Genomic DNA, 24,407 nt, shown 5'->3' on the forward strand with positions numbered 1-24,407 from the left:
CACTTTTCAAAAATGTGATAGTGGCTTAGCTGGAGGCCAACTGAGTCCAAACAGATTTAACAGACTTTATGCCAGAAATTGTTTGTCCAGGATGCTTTTCGATATATCAGTCTGGTTTAACACATCCGTGATTCACGGTCCGAGTATGGACCACTATGTCCAGATTGGTCATGGGTCTCCTCGTGACATATGTGACTATGAGGCTGTTGAGTTTGGGTCAGGAGACCCGCGCCCAGTTCTGACATCACGGTTCATACTCAGACTGCGAACGCCGGGGTTCCTGCATATGAAAGTATATTAGAAAATTGTAGAATCTTTAGTGATACGATAACTATAATTAATTTACATAAAACTGGAAATCCCCTATAATAATTCCCTCCACAGGTGTAACAGGATATGACTAGTGTAATGTCTACTGTACGTAAAATTCTCAGCACAACAGTGTGACCCCAGCGTATGACCTGACATAGGGCGAATAATGTATATGGGGAAGCAACATGAAGACACCTGTTTGAGATTCCTGTCCAATCAGAGCGTCCGGGGACAGCTGGGGCTCGTCAGACGTGGGGGTCATTCTGCATTACAATAAAAAACATACAGAACATCCGAGCAGCTGAGCAATAAATCTCGATAGGGCTACAGAGAGTGTGAATGACGAGTCCCAGATAGTATGCAGCAGCACTCAATGCCAGAAGGCTGCCCTGCACCTTACAGCTGTATGATTATACCCACAGATACATTATGTATACGTTTACAGTACACACTCCGTGTTTACATCATCTCTGCTCCAAATAGTCGACCGGTGGACGCATTATCGCTTTTAGATTATATATGCACCAGCTGATTAAAGTGACCTTATATCACCCTGAGCAGCTCAGGTTACATGATACAGAGGTAATGAGAGGCTTATAGGTTAAATCACATTCTGCATTTCTCGCTAGCAATAACTCAGAAGCTTCAGGGCTCAATGTCCGGCCAGGGACCACCTGTCAGGGTGGAATCAATGATACAAACCTGAATATGATATTGCAGATAGCTGTGACTTCCACATGTACAAGGAAAATATAAATATACAGATGCCGGAAATAAACATATATTATAGTAAGTGCCATGATAAACTATCCGCCTGGCGTGATAAGGCAGGATTGGTTATGTTCACATGGAGTTGGTTGCAGGGGAAAAGCTCCAAAATCCTCTCCAAAAACCACTATGTGCACATGGCGTCTTTTTCAGGTGGATTCCGCCCAGATTCTACCTGAAAACGTACGGCAAAAACACCCCATAAAATGAACACAATTTACAGCAACGTCAAAACGACATTGCTGTGTGCATGTTCCATCTTATGTCACTTCTTTTAGCCGCTTCAGGGTTCAGAAACTGTGGAGTGGTTAAAAGTAGTGACATGCTCATTCTTCGGGTGTCATTCTTCTGCTCGGATGTCGTCCACTTTCTTTACTTCATGGTACAGAGTAAAAAAAAGCTGGCGTCAAACCTCTGCAAGAGCAACGTCAAAAAGGGCAGCAAAGCCGCTTCTGGAAAATGACTGCCGGTATTGTCCAGAAGCAGCTTTACCTGGGAAAACATAAGACGTCTTATGCACATAGCCTCAAAATACTTGTAAGGCTATGTTCACATGTTGCGTTTTTGCTGTGTTTATTTTTCTGCAGACAAAACCTACTCTCTTGGCAGTAAAGATGCTGGTTTAAAAAAACAAAAAAACAATAGGTTTTGCTGCATTTTTTAATGTGTTTTTTGGCTGCATTTTTTAATGTGTTTTTTCATGCTCATACAGTTTAGTTTAGTGTCTGCTGTTCTCAAATTTTTCTGCACCAAAAAACACAGTAAAACCGGATACCTGCTATAGTTTACTCTTACTCATTGCTTTCTATGGGTGAAAAAAACACTGCAAAAACGCTGAAAGAAGTGACATGCTGCAACTTTCAAAAACTCAGCAGTTTACCAATTCACTCAGGAAAAAAAAGACAATGTGTGTCCTTGAGATTTCTGAAATCTCATAGCTTTTGCTGGTACTGTAAAACGCAGTTTTTAATTTGCTTAAAAACGCAACATGTGAGCATAGCCTAAAACTCTTCCAATTTCTTTCTATTGAAAATCCACTTTGCCGTTCACATGGGAAGTTTTTGGCGTGGGTTTTCCTGAAAAGGTTTTGAAAAACTGGTGGGGAAAAAAAAAGTGTGAAGAATGAAAACTGAAGCATAAATTAACATCCTGTGGATTAAAAATCCACAATGGAGCTGAGCTTTTGCTGAAGATTTTTAAAATCTGGATGGATAATTCTTAGCACATACGAGAACACTTCCAAGCACACTGTGCAATACCCCTCTCCCCAATTAAAAAGAAAAAAAATCTATACATCATGCTCTTAACTTAAGGGGTCTTGACCCAGCAAACCCCCATATTTGACCCTGTAGCCCTGTGGTCTCCTAGCTCTGGTGGTCAGGCCTGAGTCGCGGTCTCACTCTTTTGCTGGCTGCATCATTGGCAAGAATTCTCTCCAGCTGCCAGTTAATGTTCCTTAATTCTCAGCCCCATGATGATTCCCGACAAGACCCTGCTAACTATGTAAAACTATGCTGATGAGTGAACTGTCTACACAGGGGTCTACTAAGAGCTGCACTGTGCATTAACGGCTCAGACCACAAGTGCATCTGAACAGTAAATTGCAGCTAAATTATGTATCCAGCCCGAAAGGCGAGTGATGTATCCACTCCGCAGCAGGTGTCTGCAGCGCGTCTCCATCCATTACCAGGCTCCACTAGCATAGAATCTATTGACCAAACCTCTCCTGCACACCAGCACTGACCATCACAAAGAACATGGGGTTACCTACCTAAGGGAATATATTAACCCTTACCCAACTTCTGTATATAAAGAAACATTGCATGATAACAAACAAACAAAAAGGACCTTATATCTGAGGGAGCAGGGGGGCAACTACTGCAACAAGGTGTTGTCTCAAGTTCTTAAACAAGTAAAAATGCAAAGCCATTAAAATAACAAGCAATGTTGCAATCTGCCTCCAATTAAAAATCCCCCCTATTATCAAAAGCAGAGGGATTTTTAATTTCATAGTGTAGAGCTCATTGCTTAGGTTACCGGCCACCTTACAGTCTAAGGCTAGTTTCACACTAGCGTTTACCTGATCTGCGGCAGGCTGCGGACTTCCTCCGTGAAGCCCCGCCCTCGGCCGCTAGCTCCGCCTAATTCTGCATGCGGCCCGCATGCGACCTCTGTACCTATCTTTAACATTAGGTACGCAGGTCGTGCGGCTGTATGCGGATGCTGCCGCATGCGTCGTTTTGACGATGCAGAAAAAAAAAAATGCTACAGGCTGCGTCCTACGCTGGTCGCCGCCATCGTCAAAACGACGCATGCGGCAGCATCTGCGTACCTAATGTTAAAGATAGGTACGGAGGTCGCATGCGGGCCGCATGCAGAAGTAGGCGGAGCTAGCGGCGGAGGTGCGGCCGAGGGCAGGGCTTCACGGAGGAAGTCCGCAGCCTGCCGCAGATCAGGTAAACGCTAGTGTGAAACTAGCCTAAGGCTGTTTTTACACTTATCAGCGGGCCGTATTGCCGCAATTTTCAAGGTCTGCCGCAATATCGGACCACAAAAAACTTGCTGATCCCCGTTTTTCAGGGGAAAAAAATGGCGGTCCACAAAACCGGAAGTCACGGCGCACAGCAAAAACAACCTTCCGTTGTTTTTGCGGCCCCATTGATTTACAATAGGGGCCGTGTCCGTAAGCCGTGAAAAATATCGAGCAAGCTCGATATTTTTTCACGGCCATACGGCGGTTCGTGGAATTATTGTGGCCCGTTTTTGCGGCCCCATAGAAGTGCATTGGGGCCGCAAACATGGGCCGAAAAAACACGGCAAGTGGTAAGGTGAGGGTAAGTCAAATGCAACCACAAAACATCCTCCTGGGAGTTAATGAGAGATGCAAAAAAAGTATCTTTATTTACATGTGAAAGGGGAAGATACAATGTATAGCTGCAGGAAGAATTTGTTCAGCAAAGTAAAACAATGTTTAGTAGCAGACTGATCTCCTGACACACGCTTTGATACAAAGTAAAGCAACGTTTTGGGAGAGCATGGCGGTGAGTCACTTTGGCAGAGCAATGTAAAGAAGTGAGCAGCAGCCGGCGCCAGGGTCATTAAACAAGATTGAAGATATCTTTTTTTTCCCTTCTTCATACACCAATGTACTTAATAATACACGCTGTGCTGCATCACCACTTAATGTACAGACACATTTCCTAAAGTTTAACAGAGGTAATGCAGAGAGGAAGCAGATCATGGAGAAAAGCTTTCAGCATCTAGAACTTCAGAAATTAAAAGATACAATGTAATACCTTCAAGAAATCCTGAAGATGCCCACAGACACACTATATGCCCAGATATTAGAGTCGGTCCACAGGGTAAGAGGTCAATCTCCCGGTTGGCCTCTGTGCAAGAGAGGGTCACCCAGCACCTTATTTGAGCAGAATTTGGCTCAATCCACCTGATTAGCTCTGCATAGTCAAAGGCAGCGTCTCATCATTCATTTAGCAAAAAATAGAATCCTAGGTCATTTTGTGAATGATTATGTAATACTAGAAGGTGGCCAGATTCTAACGCATCGGGTATTCTAGAATATGCATGTCCACGTAGTATATTGCCCAGCCACGAAGTATATTGCCCAGTCACGTAGTATATTGCACAGCGACGGAGTATACACCACAGAGCCACGTAGTATACAGGCTTAAAATAAAAAATAAACATATACTCGCCTTCCGAAGGCCCGTTGAAGTCCTGGCCCTGTGTGCGGTGCACGTGGCAGCTTCCGGTCCCAGGGTTGGTATGAGTGCAGGACCTGTGATGATGTCGCGGTCACAAGACCGTGACATCATGGCAGGTCCTTCTCGCAGGACCTGTGATGACGTCGCTGTCACATGACCATGACGTCATGGCAGGTCCTTGTCGCATACCATCCTTAGCACCGGAACCTGCCGCTTACATGGAGCGGTCACCGGAGCGGCGCAAGGAGCAGGAAAGGCGGCGGAAGGCGAGTATATAATGATTTTTTAAAATTATTTTTAACATTAGATCTTTTTACTATTGATGTTGCATAGGCAGCATCAATAGTAAAAATTTGGTCACACAGGGTTAATAGCAGCGTTAATGGAGTGCGTTACACCGCAGCATAACGCGGTTCATTAGCGCAGCCATTAACCCTGTGTGAGCGCTGACTGGAAGGGATAATGGAGCGGGCACTGACTGCGGGGAGGAAGGAACGGCCATTTTGGCGCCAGACTGTGCCCGTCGCTGATTGGTCGTGGCTGTTTTGCCACGACCACTCAGCAAGTTGGATTTCCGTGACAGACAGAGGCCGCGACCAATGTATATCCGAGACAGACGGAAGTACCCCTTAGACAATTATATAGTAGATTTGAATGTAGCTGACCAGTGGCCCCCCCAGAGTCAATCTTACTGTTGGGCCTTGGCACCCAATCAGACACAGCCTGCAATTACCCATAAAACCCCCACAATTGTCACTTCTGTACAGTCATACTGTTTTAATAAGCAGTAGCCTGAAGAAAATAATATGATCATCCTGGTAAACCCTAACCCATTGCTACTACAATACTGCTCCTATGTACAAGAGTATAACTACTATAATATTGCCGCTATGTACAAGAATATAACTGCTATAATACTGCCCTATGTACAAGAATATAACTACTATAATACTGCTCCAATGTACAAGAATCTAACTGCTATAATACTGCACTATGTACAAGAATATAACTACTATAATACTGCTCCTATGTACAAGAATATAACTACTATAATACTGCTCCTATGTACAAGAATATAACTACTATAATACTGCTCATATGTACACGAATATAACTACTATAATACTGCCCCTATGTACAAGAATATAACTACTATAATACTGCTCCTATGTACAAGAATATAACTGCTATAATATTGCCGCTATGTACAAGAATATAACTACTATAATACTGCCCCTATGTACAAGAATATAACTACTATAATACTGCCCCCTATGTACAAGAATATAACTACTATAATACTGCTCCTATGTACAAGAATATAACTACTATAATACTGCCCCTATGTACAAGAATATAACTACTATAATACTGCCTCCTATGTACAAGAATATAACTACTATAATACTGCCCTATGTACAAGAATATAACTACTATAATACTGCTCCTATGTACAAGAATATAACTACTATAATACTGCCCCTATGTACAAGAATATAACTACTATAATACTGCTTCTATGTACAAGAATATAACTACTATAATACTGCCCCTATGTACAAGAATATAACTACTATAATACTGCTCCTATGTACAAGAATATAACTACTATAATACTGCTCCTATGTACAAGAATATAACTACTATAATACTGCCCCTATGTACAAGAATATAACTACTATAATACTGCCCCCTATGTACAAGAATATAACTACTATAATACTTCTCCTATGTACAAGAATATAACTACTATAATACTGCCCCTATGTACAAGAATATAACTACTATAATACTGCCCCCTATGTACAAGAATATAACTACTATAATACTGCCCCTATGTACAAGAATATAACTACTATAATACTGCCCCCTATGTACAAGAATATATCTACTATAATACTTCTCCTATGTACAAGAATATAACTACTATAATATTGCCGCTATGTACAAGAATATAACTACTATAAAACTGCTCCTATGTACAAGAATATAACTACTATAATATTGCCGCTATGTACAAGAATATAACTACTATAAAACTGCTCCTATGTACAAGAATATAACTACTATAATACTGCCCCTATGGACAAGAATATAACCACTATAATACTGCCCACTATGTACTAGAATATAACTACTATAATACTGCCCACTATGTACAAGAATATAACTACTATAACACTGTTCCTATGTACAAGAATATACCGTATATACTCGAGTATAAGCTGAGATTTTCAGCCCACTTTTTTGGGCTGAAAGTGACCCTCTCGGCTTATACTCGAGTCATTGTCAGCAGGGGGGGTCAGCGGGGGAGCGGCGCGGTAACATACTCACCTGCTCCTGGTGCGGTCCCTGCATGTCCGATGGTCTCCGGGCAGCTCTTCCTGTGTTCAGCGGTCACGTGGTACAGCTCATTAAAGTAATGAATATGGACGCATATTCATTACTTTAATGAGCGGTATGTGACCACTTAACACAGGAAGATGCCGCCGGCTCTCCCGGAGACCATCTGACAGTGAGACGCTGCCAGGGACCGCGCCAGGAGCAGGTGAGTATATCGGGGGAGGTGAGCATTGCGCGTTAGTCACCTTCCTCGTTCCACCGCTGCATGCTGCTCTGTCTTCCATTCTCTGCACTTACTGTTCAGGTCAGAGGGCGCGATGACGCGATTAGTGTGCGTGCCGCCCTCTGCCTGAACAGTCAGTCAGTGAAGAGGATGGAAGACAGAGCGGCGCGTGGAACGAGGAAGGTGACTATCACAAGTGTCGGGGGCCTGAGCGAAGAGAGGCGAGTATGTGATTTTTTTTATTTTAATCGCAGCAACAGCATATGGGGCTAGTGTGTGCAGCATCTTATGGGGCCACAATGTATGGAGCATCTTACGGGGCCACAATGTATGGAGCATCTTATGGGGCCACAATGTATGGAGCATCTTATGGGGCATAATGTGTGGAGCATCTTATGGGACCATCAACCTTTATGCAGCATTATATGGGGCATATTTTGTATGGAGCATCTTATGGGGCCCATCATGAACTGTATGGAGCATTATATGGGGCTCCTGATTCAATATGGATATTCAAAAACACAACCTACTGATGTCTCAATTAATTTTACTTTTATTGGTATCTATTTTTATTTTTGACATTTACCAGTAGCTGCTGCATTTTCCACCCTAGGCTTATACTTGAGTCATTAAGTTTTCCCAGTTTTTTGTGGCAAAATTAGGGGGGGTTGGCTTATACTCGGGTTAGCTTATACTCGAGTATATACGGTAACTACTACAATACTGCCCACTATGTACAAGAATATAACTACTATAATACTGTTCCTATGCACAAGAATATAACTACTATAATACTGCCCACTATGTACAAGAATATAACTACTATAATACTGTCCCCTATGTACAAGAATATAACTACTATAATACTGCCCCTATGTACAAGAATATAACTACTATAATACTGCTCCTATGTACAAGAATATAACTGCTATAATACTGCTCCTATGTACAAGAATATAACTACTATAATACTGCTCCTATGTACAAGAATATAACTACTATAATACTGCCCCTATGTACAAGAATATAACTACTATAATACTGCTCCTATGTACAATAATATAACTACTATAATACTGCTCCTATGTACAAGAATATAACTACTATAATACTGCTCCTATGTACAAGAATATAACTACTATAATACTGCCCCTATGTACAAGAATATAACTACTATAATACTGCTCCTATGTACAAGAATATAACTACTATAATACTTCTCCTATGTACAAGAATATAACTACTATAATACTGCCCCCTATGTACAAGAATATTACTATAATACTGCCCACTATGTACAAGAATATAACTACTATAATACTGCCCCCTATGTACAAGAATATACCTGCTATAATACTGCCCCCTATGTACAAGAATATAACTACTATAATACTGCCCCTATGTACAAGAATATAACTACTATAATACTGCTCCTATGTACAAGAATATAACTACTATAATACTGCTCCTATGTACAAGAATATAACTACTATAATACTGCCCCTATGTACAAGAATATAACTACTATAATACTGCTCCTATGTACAAGAATATAACTACTATAATACTTCTCCTATGTACAAGAATATAACTACTATAATACTGCCCCCTATGTACAAGAATATTACTATAATACTGCCCACTATGTACAAGAATATAACTACTATAATACTGCCCCCTATGTACAAGAATATACCTGCTATAATACTGCCCCCTATGTACAAGAATATAACTACTATAATACTGCCCCTATGTACAAGAATATAACTACTATAATACTGCTCCTATGTACAAGAATATAACTACTATAATACTTCTCCTATGTACAAGAATATAACGACTATAATACTGCCCCCTATGTACAAGAATATACCGTATTTTCCGGCGTACAAGACGACTTTTTAACCCCTGAAAATCTTCTTAAAAGTCGGGGGTCGTCTTGTACGCCGGGAATCGCCTTGTACGCCGGGTGTATATGGTGGGTGGGGGGGGGGAGTGATCCTGATGACGACGAGGGGGCGTCTCACAGGAAAGTGAGTATCCCCCATTACCTTATCATAGCGCTGCAGCGTGGGGTCTCTGTGCTGGGAGCGGCGGCTGCTGTGCTGTGCTGTGGCGGCTCCTCTTCTGCAGTGTGGGGCCTCTGGTGCTGTGGGGCGGTGGCGGCGGTGGCGTATCTTCATGCAGTCGGGGCTCCTCCGGCATCTCAAAGCCTAGAAGCCCCGCCGGCAACTCCATCGGTGTAATGCGCTGGCCTCCGGGAAAATGGCCGCTGCTTAGATTCAGATCTCGTGTCCCGAGATTTCGGGACGAGATCTGAATCTGAGCATGCACAGCCCCCAGCGGCCGGGCCACCGCATCGCACCTATTGAGCTGCCTCCGGGAAAATGGCCGCTGCTCAGATTCAGATCTCGTCTCCCGAGATCTCGGGACGAGATCTGAATCTGAGCAGCGGCCATTTTCCCGGAGGCCACCTGACCGCATTGTACCGATGGAGTTGCCGGCGGGGCTTCCAGGCTGAGATGCCGGAGGAGCCCCGACTGCATGAAGATACGCCGCCGCCACTGCCCCACAGCACCAGAGGCCCCACACTGCAGAAGAGGAGCCGCCACAGCACAGCAGCCGCCGCTCCCAGCACAGAGACCCCACGCTGCAGCGCTATGATAAGGTAATGGGGGATACTCACTTTCCTGTGAGACGCCCCCTCGTCCTCATCAGGATCACTCCCCCCCCCCCCCAAAAGGCACATATTCACCGGCCCTATAAGACGACATACGGTGTATAAGAAGACCCCCAACTTTTAAGAAGATTTTATTTTTTAACTGGTAAAGTTGGGGGGTCGTCTTATACGCCCAGTCGTCTTATACGCCGGAAAATACGGTAACTACTATAATACTTCTCCTATGTACAAGAATATAACGACTATAATACTGCCCCCTATGTACAAGAATATAACTACTATAATACTGCCCACTATGTACAAGAATATAACTACTATAATACTGCCCACTATGTACAAGAATATAACTACTATAATACTGCTCCTATATACAAGAATATAACTACTATAATTCTGCTCCTATGTACAAGAATATAACTACTATAATACTTCTCCTATGTACAGGAATATAACTACTATAATACTGCTCCTATGTACAAGAATATAACTACTATAATACTGCTCCTATATACAAGAATATAACTACTATAATACTGCCCACTATGTACAAGAATATATAACCTAAATATACATTATATCATTTATAGGTACAATGGATCATCATGTTTTTCTCCGGGTTGTGTTTGCTACTTTTGTACATTTTATAGGGTCTGGCACAAGACCTGTAGTGGAAGAAGCCAGGTGTTCAAATAACAGATTTTCTGAGCCAAAAACTAATTTAAGCTAAAATGAGATTTTCCTGGCCAAGTGCTGGAGCAGCCAGGAATAGATCGCTGTCTTCATTCTGGTGAGCTAATCCATTCATCCTCCTTTGTTCATACAGAACAGAGTAATCTAGAGACTAATGTATGTACAGATTATACAGAACACATCAAGAATAGGAATAAGGGTATGGTCACACGCTGCGGATTTTGCTGCGGATCCGCAGCGTTTCCGCAGCTGCGGGTCCGCAGCAGTTTCCCATGCGTTTACAGTACAATGTAAACCTATGGGAAACGCAATCCGCAGTGCACGGAAAAGCAGCGGTTTATATTCCGCAGCATGTCAATTCTTTGTGCGGAATCCGCAGCAGTTTTACACCTGCTCCATAATAGAAAACCACAGGTGTAAAACTACAGTGGAAGCCGCACAAAAACCACGGTAAATCTGCGGTAATTCCGCAGGTAAAACGCAGTGCCTTTTACCTGTGGTTTTCACAAATCCGCTGTGGAAAAATCCGCTGCGGAAAAATCCACAGACCTCAAGAATACGTGTGCACATACCCTAAAGGTACCGTCACATTAAGCAACGCTGCAGCGATAGCGACAACGATGCCGATCGCTGCAGCGTCGCTGTTTGGTCGCTGGGGAGCTGTCACACAGACCGCTCTCCAGCGACCAACGATGCCGAGGTCCCCGGGTAACCAGGGTAAACATCGGGTTGCTAAGCGCAGGGCCGCGCTTAGTAACCCGATGTTTACCCTGGTTACCAGCGTAAAAGTAAAAAAAACAAACAGTACATGCTCACCTGCGCGTCCCCCAGCGTCTGCTTCCTGACACTGACTGAGCTCCGGCCCTAACAGCAGAGCGGTGACGTCACCGCTGTGCTTTCACTTTCACTTTAGGGCCGGATCTCAGTCAGAGCAGGAAGCAGACGCTGGGGGACGCGCAGGTGAGCATGTACTGTTTGTTTTTTTTACTTTTACGCTGGTAACCAGGGTAAACATCGGGTTACTAAGCGCGGCCCTGCGCTTAGTAACCCGATGTTTACCCTGGTTACCAGTGTAAAACATCACTGGTATCGTTGCTTTTGGTGTCAAACACAACGATACACGGCGATCGGACGACCAAATAAAGTTCTGGACTTTATTCAGCGACCAGCAACATCACAGCAGGATCCTGATCGCTGCTGCGTGTCAAACTAAACGATATCGCTAGCCAGGACGCTGCAACGTCACGGATCGCTAGCGATATCGTTTAGTGTGACGGTACCTTAACTGGATCTAAACTGCAACATTCTGGAATTCTGCACAATCCAAAAGCGCAACTGCACTAAATTCTGCAACTTTCTAACATAACTTGGGACCGATTCATCAAGGAGTGTTTGCCAGAAATTACACAGAAAACTTTATCCTAAGTTGCAAAAAAAGTTTCGTCATTTTAACAGCAGTGGCAGCCAGCTCCACTAACTCTTAGAAAAGTAGGAGGGTTCGGGTGAGATGGGGCATGGACGAATTGATCACAGGCCGGTCGAGAGCTCCTGTGTATGGGAGAGGCCGCCGAGGTGGCTGTAAGCGGAACACTTGGCCAAAACATTATTCAGCAGACAGACAGCTAATGTGTATGGAGGCCTTAAAGGGAATCTGTCAGCAGGTTTTTGCTATGTAACAGCAGAATGATGGAGGGAAAGAGACTCTGATTCCAGCGATCTATCACTTACTTGGGTGCAACAGTTGTGATACAAACACCGCTTTCTCTACTGCAAATCTAGCAGAGCTCAGAATGCTGAGCTGTGTATAACCAACAACATTGATCAACAGCTCTCTGTGTACACTATATATTGACAGAAAGTGGCTAATCAGTAGTGGGAGAAGGCACAAGGTACTTCGTCCTCTAGTGATAATCTCCTGCTGATAAAACACTGATTTTATTAAAACAGCAAAACACAGCCCACAGTAGACACACATTGCTGGAATCAGGGTCTATGCCCCTACATTAGGCTGTATTCAGATTGAATAAAAAAACTGCTGACAGATTAATTTGAAATGTACTCTTAATGCCCCCATACACATTACACTTAAGTTGACTGACTCCCCGATATCGACGGATTCAGCCGGCAGTTTAATGCTGATTGCACTGTTCACCTTGAGATAAGCCGCCGTCCAACATGTCATTTTTTTTAAACTACGGTACTTTTCTTATTTGTCTTGGGGTATTCCTTGATAAAAAATTTTTTTGTTGTGCTAAATTCTGCGGAATCCTCTTTAATTTTTGTCTGTCCCCTTTTGTGACTCTTCAGCATAAAAAGTCACACGTTTTGCAAACTTTCTGAAAATTTGCACAAAACCCAGACATAAATAGAATCACACAGGACGCGGGGGGCTTGGCAGGTGCACATTAGCTTCAACTTGTAACAACTTTTTAACTGATTCATCATTTGTGACTTTTTTTTAAAACAACTTAAAAGCCCCAAACGTAACCCACAATGGCAAATACAAAAAGAGACACAGGCGAACACATAAAATGGGCAATAGGAAATTAAAACAACAATTAGGTTCAAATTAAAACCAGGTGAAAAATACCAAAAACTATTAAAAAAAAGACGCAAATGCAAAAAATAATGGGGCAGAGAAGCGTATTTACAAAACTTTTTTCATATCGCAAGTAATCTTTACTCCGAGAGGTTTCTATTATGACTTCGGGGTGCAGAGTAAACCCCCAGTAATCTGGGGGTAGAGGCGAAAAGTATGGGTGGGATTAGTGGGTCTACAAAGCAAACTGATGGTTGGAGATATCTGAATCACAATGGCCGCAGTGAACAGATTATTTAGTTTTAGACTAACGTCAGAAAATAAAGGAATGTGAGAGATTCATCTGCAAGTTCAGTCTTATAAGCGGAAAGTTGGAAAACCGGTTCCTCAAGCTAAATACTGAGGAGGACAAAAGAGCGCTCTGTGACCACTGAGCTCCAGGCTCCAAGTTCCTCTAAACGAAATCCCAGGTTTGCTGATTTTAATCTCGCTCACGCTTTGGTTTAAGCCCCCGTCTCACTAAGCGAGATCGCTAGCGAGATCGCTGCTGAGTCACAAGTTTCGTGACGCAACAGCGACCTCCGTAGCGATCTCGCTATGTGTGACACGTAGCAGCGACCAGGCCCCTGCTGTGAGATCGCTGGTCGTGTCGGAATGGCCTGGACCTTTTTTTGATCGTTGAGGTCCCGCTGGGTAGCACACATCGCTGTGTTTGACACCTTACCAACGACCTCGTTGACGACTCAGACACTGAATCGTCATAATAGCTCCCATGTGAGATCGTTGTACAGGTCGCTACAGGTCGCTGGTGAGATGTCAAACAGTGAGATCGCAGCTGCGATCGTTAGTAAGATCTCACTGTTTGACATCTCACCAGCGACCACATAGCGACGCAGCAACGATCCCTGACAGGTCGTATCGTTGTTGGGATCGCTTTAGCGTCGCTAAGTGAGACGGGGCCTTTAGAAGAAACAGCTAAGATGGTTCAGATAATCAAGACGTCGGGGCAAATGGAAATTCAGGTTACAAGTCTCCTGATTGTGAGATTCAATTCCGTAAAATGTCTCTGGAAGTTACACTCATAAGGCCAGAGCCGCCGCGCTTGCTCAGCACACACAGGATCGAGGCGGCACGAGACGTAGAACGCCAGGATTTAAATGTGTCGTTTTCAAAATGGAACGTAAATAATGGAATTAATGCAGTCAATAAATTACTTCTGAATTAAAGTTGTCAATCAGCAGCAAACAACTCCCTATTATTCTCACCTCCATGACCATCGCTGCTGCTCCATACTCAGCGCTTTACACACCACTAGACTGCTGGGATCAATATCCACATGAGCGCTGCAACCAATCCAAACATGAGCGCTGCAACCAATCAGCAGCGACTGATCAGCTGGAGCATTCACACTTTATATGAGTGGAAGAAGCTAAACATGAGCACGGCCGTCATCGGATGCTGATCCCAATGGGGAATATTATTTTTTTTAATTTTTTTTCACCTGCCTGGGCCCATTAATAAAGAGTTGAACAGGAGTCAACAATCACTTTAAATGGACTAATAATTTATACACGGGTAAGATTTATACAAAAACGTATGTTCCGTTATTTGGAACAACCTCTTAACCACAAGTTTTTTTATATGAACTCCCAAAATTGTACATCACCATGTATAAGAAATGTATGGTTTGTTTAAAGAAAATAAAACCCTATCCCATAAATTTTCAGTCACTTTCTAATCTGTTCGGGTCCTGACTTACATCCTGTATTATACCCCAGAGCTGCACTCACTATTCTGCTGGTGCAGTCACTGTGTACATACATTACATTACTGATCCTGAGTTACATCCTGTATTATACCCCAGAGCTGCACTCACTATTCTGCTGGTGCAGTCACTGTGTACATACATTACATTACTGATCCTGAGTTACATCCTGTATTATACCCCAGAGCTGCACTCACTATTCTGCTGGTGCAGTCACTGTGTACATACATTACATTACTGAGCCTGTATGATCCTGAGTTACATCCTGTATTATACTCCAGAGCTGCACTCGCTATTCTGCTGGTGCAGTCACTGTGTATATACATTACTGATCCTGTACTGATCCTAAGTTACATCCTGTATTATACTCCAGAGCTGCACTCACTATTCTGCTGGTGCAGTCACTGTGTACATACATTACATTACTGATCCTGAGTTACATCCTGTATTATACCCCAGAGCTGCACTCACTATTCTGCTGGTGCAGTCACTGTGTACATACATTACATTACTGATCCTGAGTTACATCCTGTATTATACCCCAGAGCTGCACTCACTATTCTGCTGGTGCAGTCACTGTGTACATACATTACATTACTGATCCTGAGTTACATCCTGTATTATACTCCAGAGCTGCACTCACTATTCTGCTGGTGCAGTCACTGTGTACATACATTACTGATCCTGAGTTACATCCTGTATTATACCCCAGAGCTGCAGTCACTATTCTGCTGGTGCAGTCACTGCGTACATACATTACATTACTGATCCTGAGTTATATCCTGTATTATACTCCAGAGCTGCACTCACTACTCTGCAATTTTCGGAGCTGAACTTTCACAGTTTTCCCTGCTTGTTCAGTGTCTGCACAAAGCTTGTACTGATGACTTCGATTAAGTGATTTATACATTTATGCTGCAGACACAGAACAACACTTTTACTTCAGCTTAGCCGTTTTTTTGGTGCCTGACAACAAGTTTCAGTAAAAATTAGCAAAACTGCACCTGCATCTCTGGAGTACAGACTGGATCTGTAATAGGTAATTTCATTTTTTTTTTTAACATGACACGGTTTCTAGGGGTTGTCTAATCATTACAAGTTAAGCCCCACATACACAATAGATAGCTGTTGAACGACTAATAATTTGTCCCATCACCGAACTCCTCCATACACCGCAGCGCTCCGCTAATCTCACCAAGCAGGTAAGGTCGGCAGCCCAAAACCAGACATGCCGAATCATCGTTCCCCCCCCCCCCCCAACATCGTTTGTTGTAGAAGCATCAGGACCCCCAAACACACTAGATTTGCAGATGAGCCTGCTGCAGGGGGGTCAGCCTAATGTATATGGGGGGCCTTTAGCCACCTGGGGGTCATACACAATCCGCTGGAGCTGCTGTTTGCTGATGTGTCTAAATCCAAAAGGGGATTCGCTCAAGTAAGGGCTGTGTCCATCTGTCCATAGTGCAGGACACAAAGTATCAAGTTTCCAGCTACACAGTATAAAAAAATACCTAAACTACTGAAAGAATGGAGCCTATAGAGAGCCACGTTCGCTCCATTCACACCTCTGATGGGTCCAGTAACTTTTCATGCACTGCAGGCATTTCACTGATAGCAGCGTTTTTTTCCCCTGGTTCGGAGCAGATGTGTATTAGGGCTGGATGACGCCCCATGCAGACACCACTGAAGAACAACTTGTATAAACTTATCACATCTGCAAGAAACATTAGTTGCTATGAAGCCCTGAAGTGGCGCCTTCGGCCCATAGTGGGCGCTGTCGGTCTACTTTTCATGGGTGTGGCCATAATGCCGTTACAGACATATTTGGAATCTGCCCCCCGAATGTTCCTGTGACTACAAGAGGCGAGATGTTTGCAGAATAAACAGCCTTCTGATTTATAAATCACAGGGGAGCAGAATATTAGAAATTAGCATGCGAGCGACCGGGGGGCTGTATAACAGGCAGAGAATGCTACAATAGCTGTACAGCGAGGCGGGGGCGCCGCTCTACACTGCACAGTTCTGCATGGAAGCTGCAAACGGCTGACAACAAATGTCACATGAAAAAAACATTACTTTCCCCGCTGGACAATGACATTGATGAGCTGCAAGCGACGTCTCCGTGTCACTGTTTCCGTAGACTGAAGGCATCTAGTGGCACGAGACGCTACACTGTAACGCACAACCAACGACAAACGCACCCAGGACAGAAACTTACACAACAGGGCAGCGAGCAAAAAGAGTCTGCGTGACGGATCACCGTGGGGCCCGATTCCTCAGGGAAAGGCATCATCAGCTATTTCCTAATATAATATATCTTGTATCTCATAAATTGTTTTTTTTGCAGCAAAAAAATAAATAAAAAAAAGAGATTGGTGCTTTACACTGCAGGTCATTACTGTTCACTCTACAATTAAACTGCTCATAGAGATTAAGGCCTTGCGTAATTAGGAATGATCTATGTAGAGGTGGGCACAGACAGAAGAGGGCCCCTGTGGAAAGACGACATATGGGCCCTTTGCAATCAAATAGTTCTTCAAAATACATTTATGTGTCCGTGACAGAAGGGGCTTACTGCCTTGGAGATGGAAGTGAGCCACTGGTACAGCTGCACAGGTAGGTCCACCCCTGAATCTATGCATACACTGACTACCAGCAGAATAGTGAGTGCAGCTCTGGGGTATAATACAGGATGTAACTCAGGATCAGTAATGTAATGTGTGTGCACAGTGACTGCACCAGCAGAATAGTGAGTGCAGCTCTGGAGTATAATACAGGATGTAACTCAGGATCAGTAATGTAATGTATGCACACAGTGACTGAACCAGCAAAATAGTGAGTGCAGCTCTGGGGTATAATACAGGCTATAACTCAGGATCAGTAATGTAATGTATGTACACAGTGACTGCACCAGCAGAATAGTGAGTGCAGCTCTGGGGTATAATACAGGATGTAACTCGGGATCAGTAATGTAATGTATGTACACAGTGACTGCACCAGCAGAATAGTGAGTGCAGCTCTGGAGTATAATACAGGAGGTAACTCAGGATCAGTAATGTATGTACACAGTGACTGCAACAGGCAGAATAGTGAGTGCAGCTCTGGAGTATAATACAGGACGTAACTCAGGATCAGTAATGTAATGTAATGTATGTACACAGTGACAGCACCAGCAGAATATTGAGTGCAGCTCTGGAGTATAATACAGGACGTAACTCAGGATCAGTAATGTAATGTAATGTATGTACACGGTGACTGCACCAGCAGAATATTGAGTGCAGCTCTGGAGTATAATACAGGACGTAACTCAGGATCAGTAATGTATGTACACAGTGACTGCACCAGAAGAATAGTGAGTGCAGCTCTGGAGTATAATACAGGATGTAACTCAGGATCAGTACAGGATCAGAAATGTAATGCATGTACACACTGACTGCACCAGCAGAATAGTGAGTGCAGCTCTGGGGTATAGGATATAACTAAGTAATTTAAGTCAAAGTTCATAACCGGAGAAGAATCATAAAATAGTGTTACCTAAGCAAATGATAGGTATACTAGGTTGTAGCCTTCAGTTAGGAGACTGATTTTTGGTAGAGAAATACAACAATATATTGTTTACAAAATGAATAATTATTTTCTTATAATTTAATGTTGTGACCCCCATATAAAGTATCATGTATGGATGGACTCACCATTCTCCGGCTGGTCCTTGATATCAGCCTCGCTGGGCTGGCTGGGACTCTCTGACTGACTTGAATCTGGTAACAGAAAATAATGACTTTTTATAATCTGTTTCTGAGTAAAAATACAGCAAATTTATGATTCAGGAACATATAACAAAAAGTTCATTAGTGTCCACAAAAATGTGATAAACTATACAGCATTGTCAGTGTTACATTCTTGAAGTCTGTAACATCTTTGCTCCTGTGACCCCATGATAACACTTCCAGTTGTGCACTCCCGTTTCTCCCTGCTGCAAACATTGTGTGAATCCAAATAACCTTGTACGTCGCTGTGAACACATGCACTCACGGCCGGCAGTAGTGGAGGCAACTGTCCCTATGAGATGAAAGAAGCATTAAAGAAAAACTTCAGCCCGTGAACTGGAATATGATGCTACGTTGATCTGATTTACAAAGATTCCACTTCTTATGCTACTTCTTGCTACAGACAGTAGAAGAGAGGCAAGGCACTGCAGGATCAGACTACATAGGGGTTGTTTGTAGTCTGTAACCATGGAGACACATAGCCTTGCACAGTAGCTGGGTACGCAAAACAGAGATTTTTAATCACGTTTATTTGAATGATGCCTTCATTTTTTAAGCGGCGGTAATAAAACATTGGTTGCATGAGTCTATACGCCTACTAGTTAAGTCAATGCCATCACGTAGAGTCATTTATATAATGAAGGCTGAATGAGATATACTGATTATTTTTTCTTTAATTAAACAAACCGCCCCCTCTACTTGTCTGAAGTAAAATATCGCCCTCTAGATAGTAAAAAAGCCTGCTTCCACTTCGTGCAGATGAACTGAGATGATGAAGGAGCCGTCCGGATTTCATAGTCCCCCTGTGCACTAATGTGTAAAACAGTGAGAGCTGTCAATCATCCGGGGGTAATAGGTAATCCGATGAATAGATTAATATCTGCCCATCTATAATGAATGCAAATGACGGATCCATATTGGAAGCATTTCCATGAAATCAATAGCATTACTTAGTGCCCGGACTCGGCCGCTCCCATTGACATTGGGTACAGAGCATTAACTCATTGCATTTCCCAGGAGTCATCGCTTCCCTCCAGGAACCGGTTCAATCCCCGACTGCACAGAGCTCAGATTTATTTATCTGTGATTTGGCTTAATTAATAATAACTGCTGTAATCGGGAATATCCAGAAATATCGACAAGCTTGTTTAGGGTATGTGCAAACACTGAGTAGTTGCAACAGATTTTCCTGCACCAGGAATGAATGAAGAGTAAAATACGCACGTTTTTACGTGCATTGTTATTTGCACTTTGTTTTTCCTATTGACTTAGGCTGCTTTCACATTAGCGTCGTGCACTGCACGTCGCAATGCGATGTTGCGGCGCACCGACGCATACTGTGGAAGCGCCGCACAACGGGGGCAGCGGATGCTGTTTTTCAACGCATCCGCAGCTCCATTGTGAGGTGCAGGGAGGAGGGGGCGGAGCTCCGGCAGCGCATGCGCGGTCGGAAATGCTGGACACGGCGCACCAAAAAACCTTACATGCAACGTTTTTTGGTGGCGACGGTCCGACGCAACACAACGCAACCGTCGCACGACGTTAATGCAAGTCAATGGAGAAAAAACGCATCCTGCAAGCACTTTTGCAGGATGCGTTTTTTTCTACAAAACGACGCATAGCGACGTGCAGTGCACGACGCTACTGTGAAAGTAGCCTTAAATGAGTGAAAAATGCTGAAAGAATTGACATATTGCAGATTTGAATTAAAAGAAAAGGAAAAATTAAGCAGCGCGTGCATGATATTAAAGAAGGCTCGTCCACTTTGCTAGTACTGTAAAATGTAGCGTTTTTTACACTTCATAAATGTAGCGTGTGAACAAGCCCTAAACCAGCAGTTATTGTGCACATTGTTACAGAAAACAGCTGACGGTAGTTATTGTACATGTAAAAGTTCTGCAACTTTCTATTGAACTGTATGTTGCAATTGCACAAAATGTAAACATTATTGCTTGCCGTCAGTGAATGGAAACATTTTTGTTCATTTTCAGAAGCAAAAATCCATCCTAATCATGTCCCCCTGACAAAGCTTTAGGGCTCATGACAGTGCATCAGAGACATAGGCCATGCTCACAAATTGCAGTAGTACGCCATGCATCATGGCCAAACACACTGCGGAATTCTGGAATTATTGGATAAGCATCAATTTGCTCTTCGAGGCAAATGCCGAATTCTGCCCATGTGGCGCTCAACTAAAGCCTATGAAACCCGCCAGATAAGGGGTTTTAAAGAACCTGCAGCAGATAGATGTGATCATAACAGAATTTCTTGGTAGGGATGTAAAGTATTGTCCTAATCATTAACAGTAAGCAGAGATCATGAGAATGGTGGGATTGATAGATATAAAGTCCATTGAAACACTGCAGCAGATTTGTCTAGACTGGATACAATTGTAACAAACCCTAAACTGTATATGTATGAATGATTCAGTCACTGGATACAAATGGCAATGTGTCCGTTTACTAACAACAAGCAGAAAACAGCAGGAAATGAACATATAAAGTATAAAATAAAGTATTTATTTTGCCATAGACTCTTCAAATATTTGCTTTGTAGAATATTCAAGCGGGAAGTGAACTCTGAAAATAAGTTTTGACCGGAGGAGATGAAGATCTGGGTGCTGAGAGTCCTCCGAGGTTGGATGAGCTGTAGAGGAGCTGAATATAACGTTTATGGACCCATCTTCATGTACTCTTAAGTAATCAATTAAGGCAGCAATCTCCTGATTGCATCTCACTGTCCGGTTGGCATCTCAGCACCCAGATCCCACCAATCAAAACTTGACTTTTTTTTTTTTAATTACACTGAGGGTATGTGTCCACGTTCAGGAAACGCTGCGTTTTTGACGCAGCGCTGAGCCGCAGCGTCAAAACCGCAGCGTCCAGATGTTACAGCATAGTGGAGGGGATTTAATGAAATCCCGTCTCCACTGTGCATTAAAAAACGCATGCATTTTCCCCGCAAAAACGCACATGCGTTGCGTTTTTTCAGAACGCAGCATGTTGCTACAATGAGCAAAACACGCAGGAACACCGCAGGTGACCTGCCAGTGACCTCAGGAGCATTTTTGGTCAGGATTTTACCTGCATAAAATCCTGACCAAAGCCTGAAGCAAACCTGACCGTGGACACATACCCTTATAAGGGAAATTACACTTCTTTGTTGTGATTGTTCCACTATACATTCCAGATAACATCTACATAAAATGTGTAGTAACTTTGTACATATTTTGCTTTTCTTATCTGTTTTAATTATTGTTTTCTTCTCCATTCACATCTAAAAGCTAAATCCACAATTCTGCTACTTTCCCGTTACCGGAGAGCAGTGCACTGTGGGAGCTTAGATGACTTTATTAGAGCTAAGCTATTGGCTCACAGATCTGACAGTGGGGAGGAGCTAAACTGCTGTCTATTTCTAGGAGCAGCCAGCAGAAAACGGATTGCAGCTTTGGATGCGACTGGAGAAAAAGACTAGTTCCATTCCGAGAGGCCATGATATAAGAATTATACGAAGACTTTGCAGACGTTGTATCGTTATACTTTGGAAGTCTCCTGTATTAGACTACGTGACCTGTGTAGTGTCATGTGACTGGGGATAAGTAGACGACACGCGGTTTACTACTCCGCAATTTTCTATGGCCCAAATGATAGTGAATTGTAAACCTTCAGTGACCGTTACTTAAACTTGTCCCCCCTGACCATAAATCTCTAGGGTTATTTTGCCATGACCGGCTGAGTTTTGGCATGTAGGCAAGTAGTGGCTTCTGGCCATTTTTTATTGCACGCTGAAAAACCCACATCTTTTGGCCGCTGGGAGCCAGATGGCTGCAGGCCCAGCGGACAGCTGAATCTCCACGGGAAAAAAAATGAATGCATTTAAATTAAATCATTTCATCCTTTCCTGGACTTTAATATCAGATAAAGAACCGCAAACCTATGCACCAAGCCTCACACCGGGGGATTCCAGGTTCTCTGCAGCCATTGGGATCCCATCTAGGGAGTTGTGGACCCTCACAAACCAATACAAACCATATAACTTCCTTTGGAAACTAAATAAGGATATATTCACACGTTGCGTTTTTCAGCAGGCAAAACCTGCCATCTTGGCAGTAAAAATGCTGCTTACAAAAAGCAGGTTTTGCTGAGTTTTCGCTGCATTTTTATCTCTGCGTTTTTGCTCTCTTGTACAGGTTGATAAAGTTTAGTTTACCCCCAAAAAGCCTCATTTAACTTCTTTAGGTTTTTCCACCACAAACGCTGCAAAAACCCGATACCTGCTTTTTTTTGCTGTGTTTTTCCTGCATTTTTGCACTTACCCATTGTTTCCTATAGTTATAAAATTGCTGAAAAAAACGATGAAAGAAGCGACATGCTGCAGTTTGCAAAAACGCAGCAGCTTTCCAAATCAGTCAGGAAAATAGAAACTAATGTGTGTGAATTACCGTAGAGTTCTGGCCTGAAAATTCAAAAGGCTAAATCAGAAATGTCACAACTGAGGGTCTGCTACAATTATATCCCATCTAGATAATCCGCTGAGTTGTAATCATATAAACAATCACACATTCCCTACTTTCATACATTTTAATAGACCTGATACATTGTAACAAAGGGAAGGTGTCAGTAGCATCAACCCTCCTAATCCGTTTATATGGGCATGCAGGTATTGTGAATAAATTGACAACTTGAAGTGTGCGATCCCATGTCTTATTCCAGAGAAGTCCACACTTTTTTAATATGTAAATGAGCTGTTAAGATCTATGGGCCTGACATAGATCTCCCTGAGGCTCCGCCTCCACAGCTTATAATGAGAGACAATATTACCAGTGTGAGACATGTAGATCAGGACAGCAGACTGTCAGCTATTACATGACTCCCACTGGTTATGCCACCTTCCATTTACAATAATCTCTGGAAACAGATTGTCAGGGAGATCTATGTCTGGCCCAGAAATCTTAATAGCTCATTTACATATAAGAAAAAAGTGGATTTCTCCGGCATAAGACATCGAATTGCAGATATTAAGGTATCCTTTTTTCAGCTTCCTATGTCCTGCGTGCTCATGTAGACAGTTTAGGAGGTTTGATCCCACTGACAATTTCCTTTAAGCTGGAGTCCTCTCTGCTCAGTTCACAGATAAGCCATTCTTTGAAAATGCTTACCTACCCCATGGTTTTGTTTATGCAATCAATGTGATTTGAATTAAATTATTCTGATGACTGTATGATTGCAAATAGCTTGTTTACAAGACAGCTTGAGATTTTTTTCTACTGCAGAGCTCCAAATCTCCAGCATTTCCAGAGTTATATAATTAAATCCAGCAAGCCTGCAGCCACCACTAGGGGGAGCTTAAGCACCGACTCTGATACAATGATTTCAGGAAGAGCTGAATGCAGAGAGCTCCCTCTAGTGGTGGATGCAGGAAGACAGAATTTGATCAAGCCTCTTTATGGTCAAGAAAAGGCCAATTTGGAGTTTTTGATCAGAAAAAGGATCTATACCCTTATATAAATATTTATTGTTTGAACATAACTGTACAGAATATTGGGCATTAATAAATACATTTAAATACATGATAACTACAAAACTGGCAATTGATAAT

At 42.9% G+C, this 24,407-nt stretch overlaps 1 protein-coding gene across 28 annotated transcripts in view; it reads right to left on the bottom strand.

Moving 5' to 3' along the window:
• Nucleotides 1–24,407, bottom strand: part of NFIA (nuclear factor I A) — a 482,232-nt gene that overhangs the window by 133,471 nt on the left and 324,354 nt on the right. For 27 of the 28 annotated variants that reach the window (XM_077277136.1, XM_077277142.1, XM_077277156.1 and 24 more), the window contains exon 3: nt 18,735–18,800. The exons of the other annotated variant lie outside the window; for it this stretch is intronic. In XM_077277136.1, the coding sequence (XP_077133251.1) occupies nt 18,735–18,800 (66 nt within the window). The remainder of the gene's footprint in view (nt 1–18,734; nt 18,801–24,407) is intronic. 28 annotated transcript variants of the gene reach the window in all.

This window comes from Ranitomeya variabilis, chromosome 8, assembly GCF_051348905.1.
Source record: "Ranitomeya variabilis isolate aRanVar5 chromosome 8, aRanVar5.hap1, whole genome shotgun sequence".
NCBI lineage: Eukaryota > Metazoa > Chordata > Amphibia > Anura > Dendrobatidae > Ranitomeya > Ranitomeya variabilis.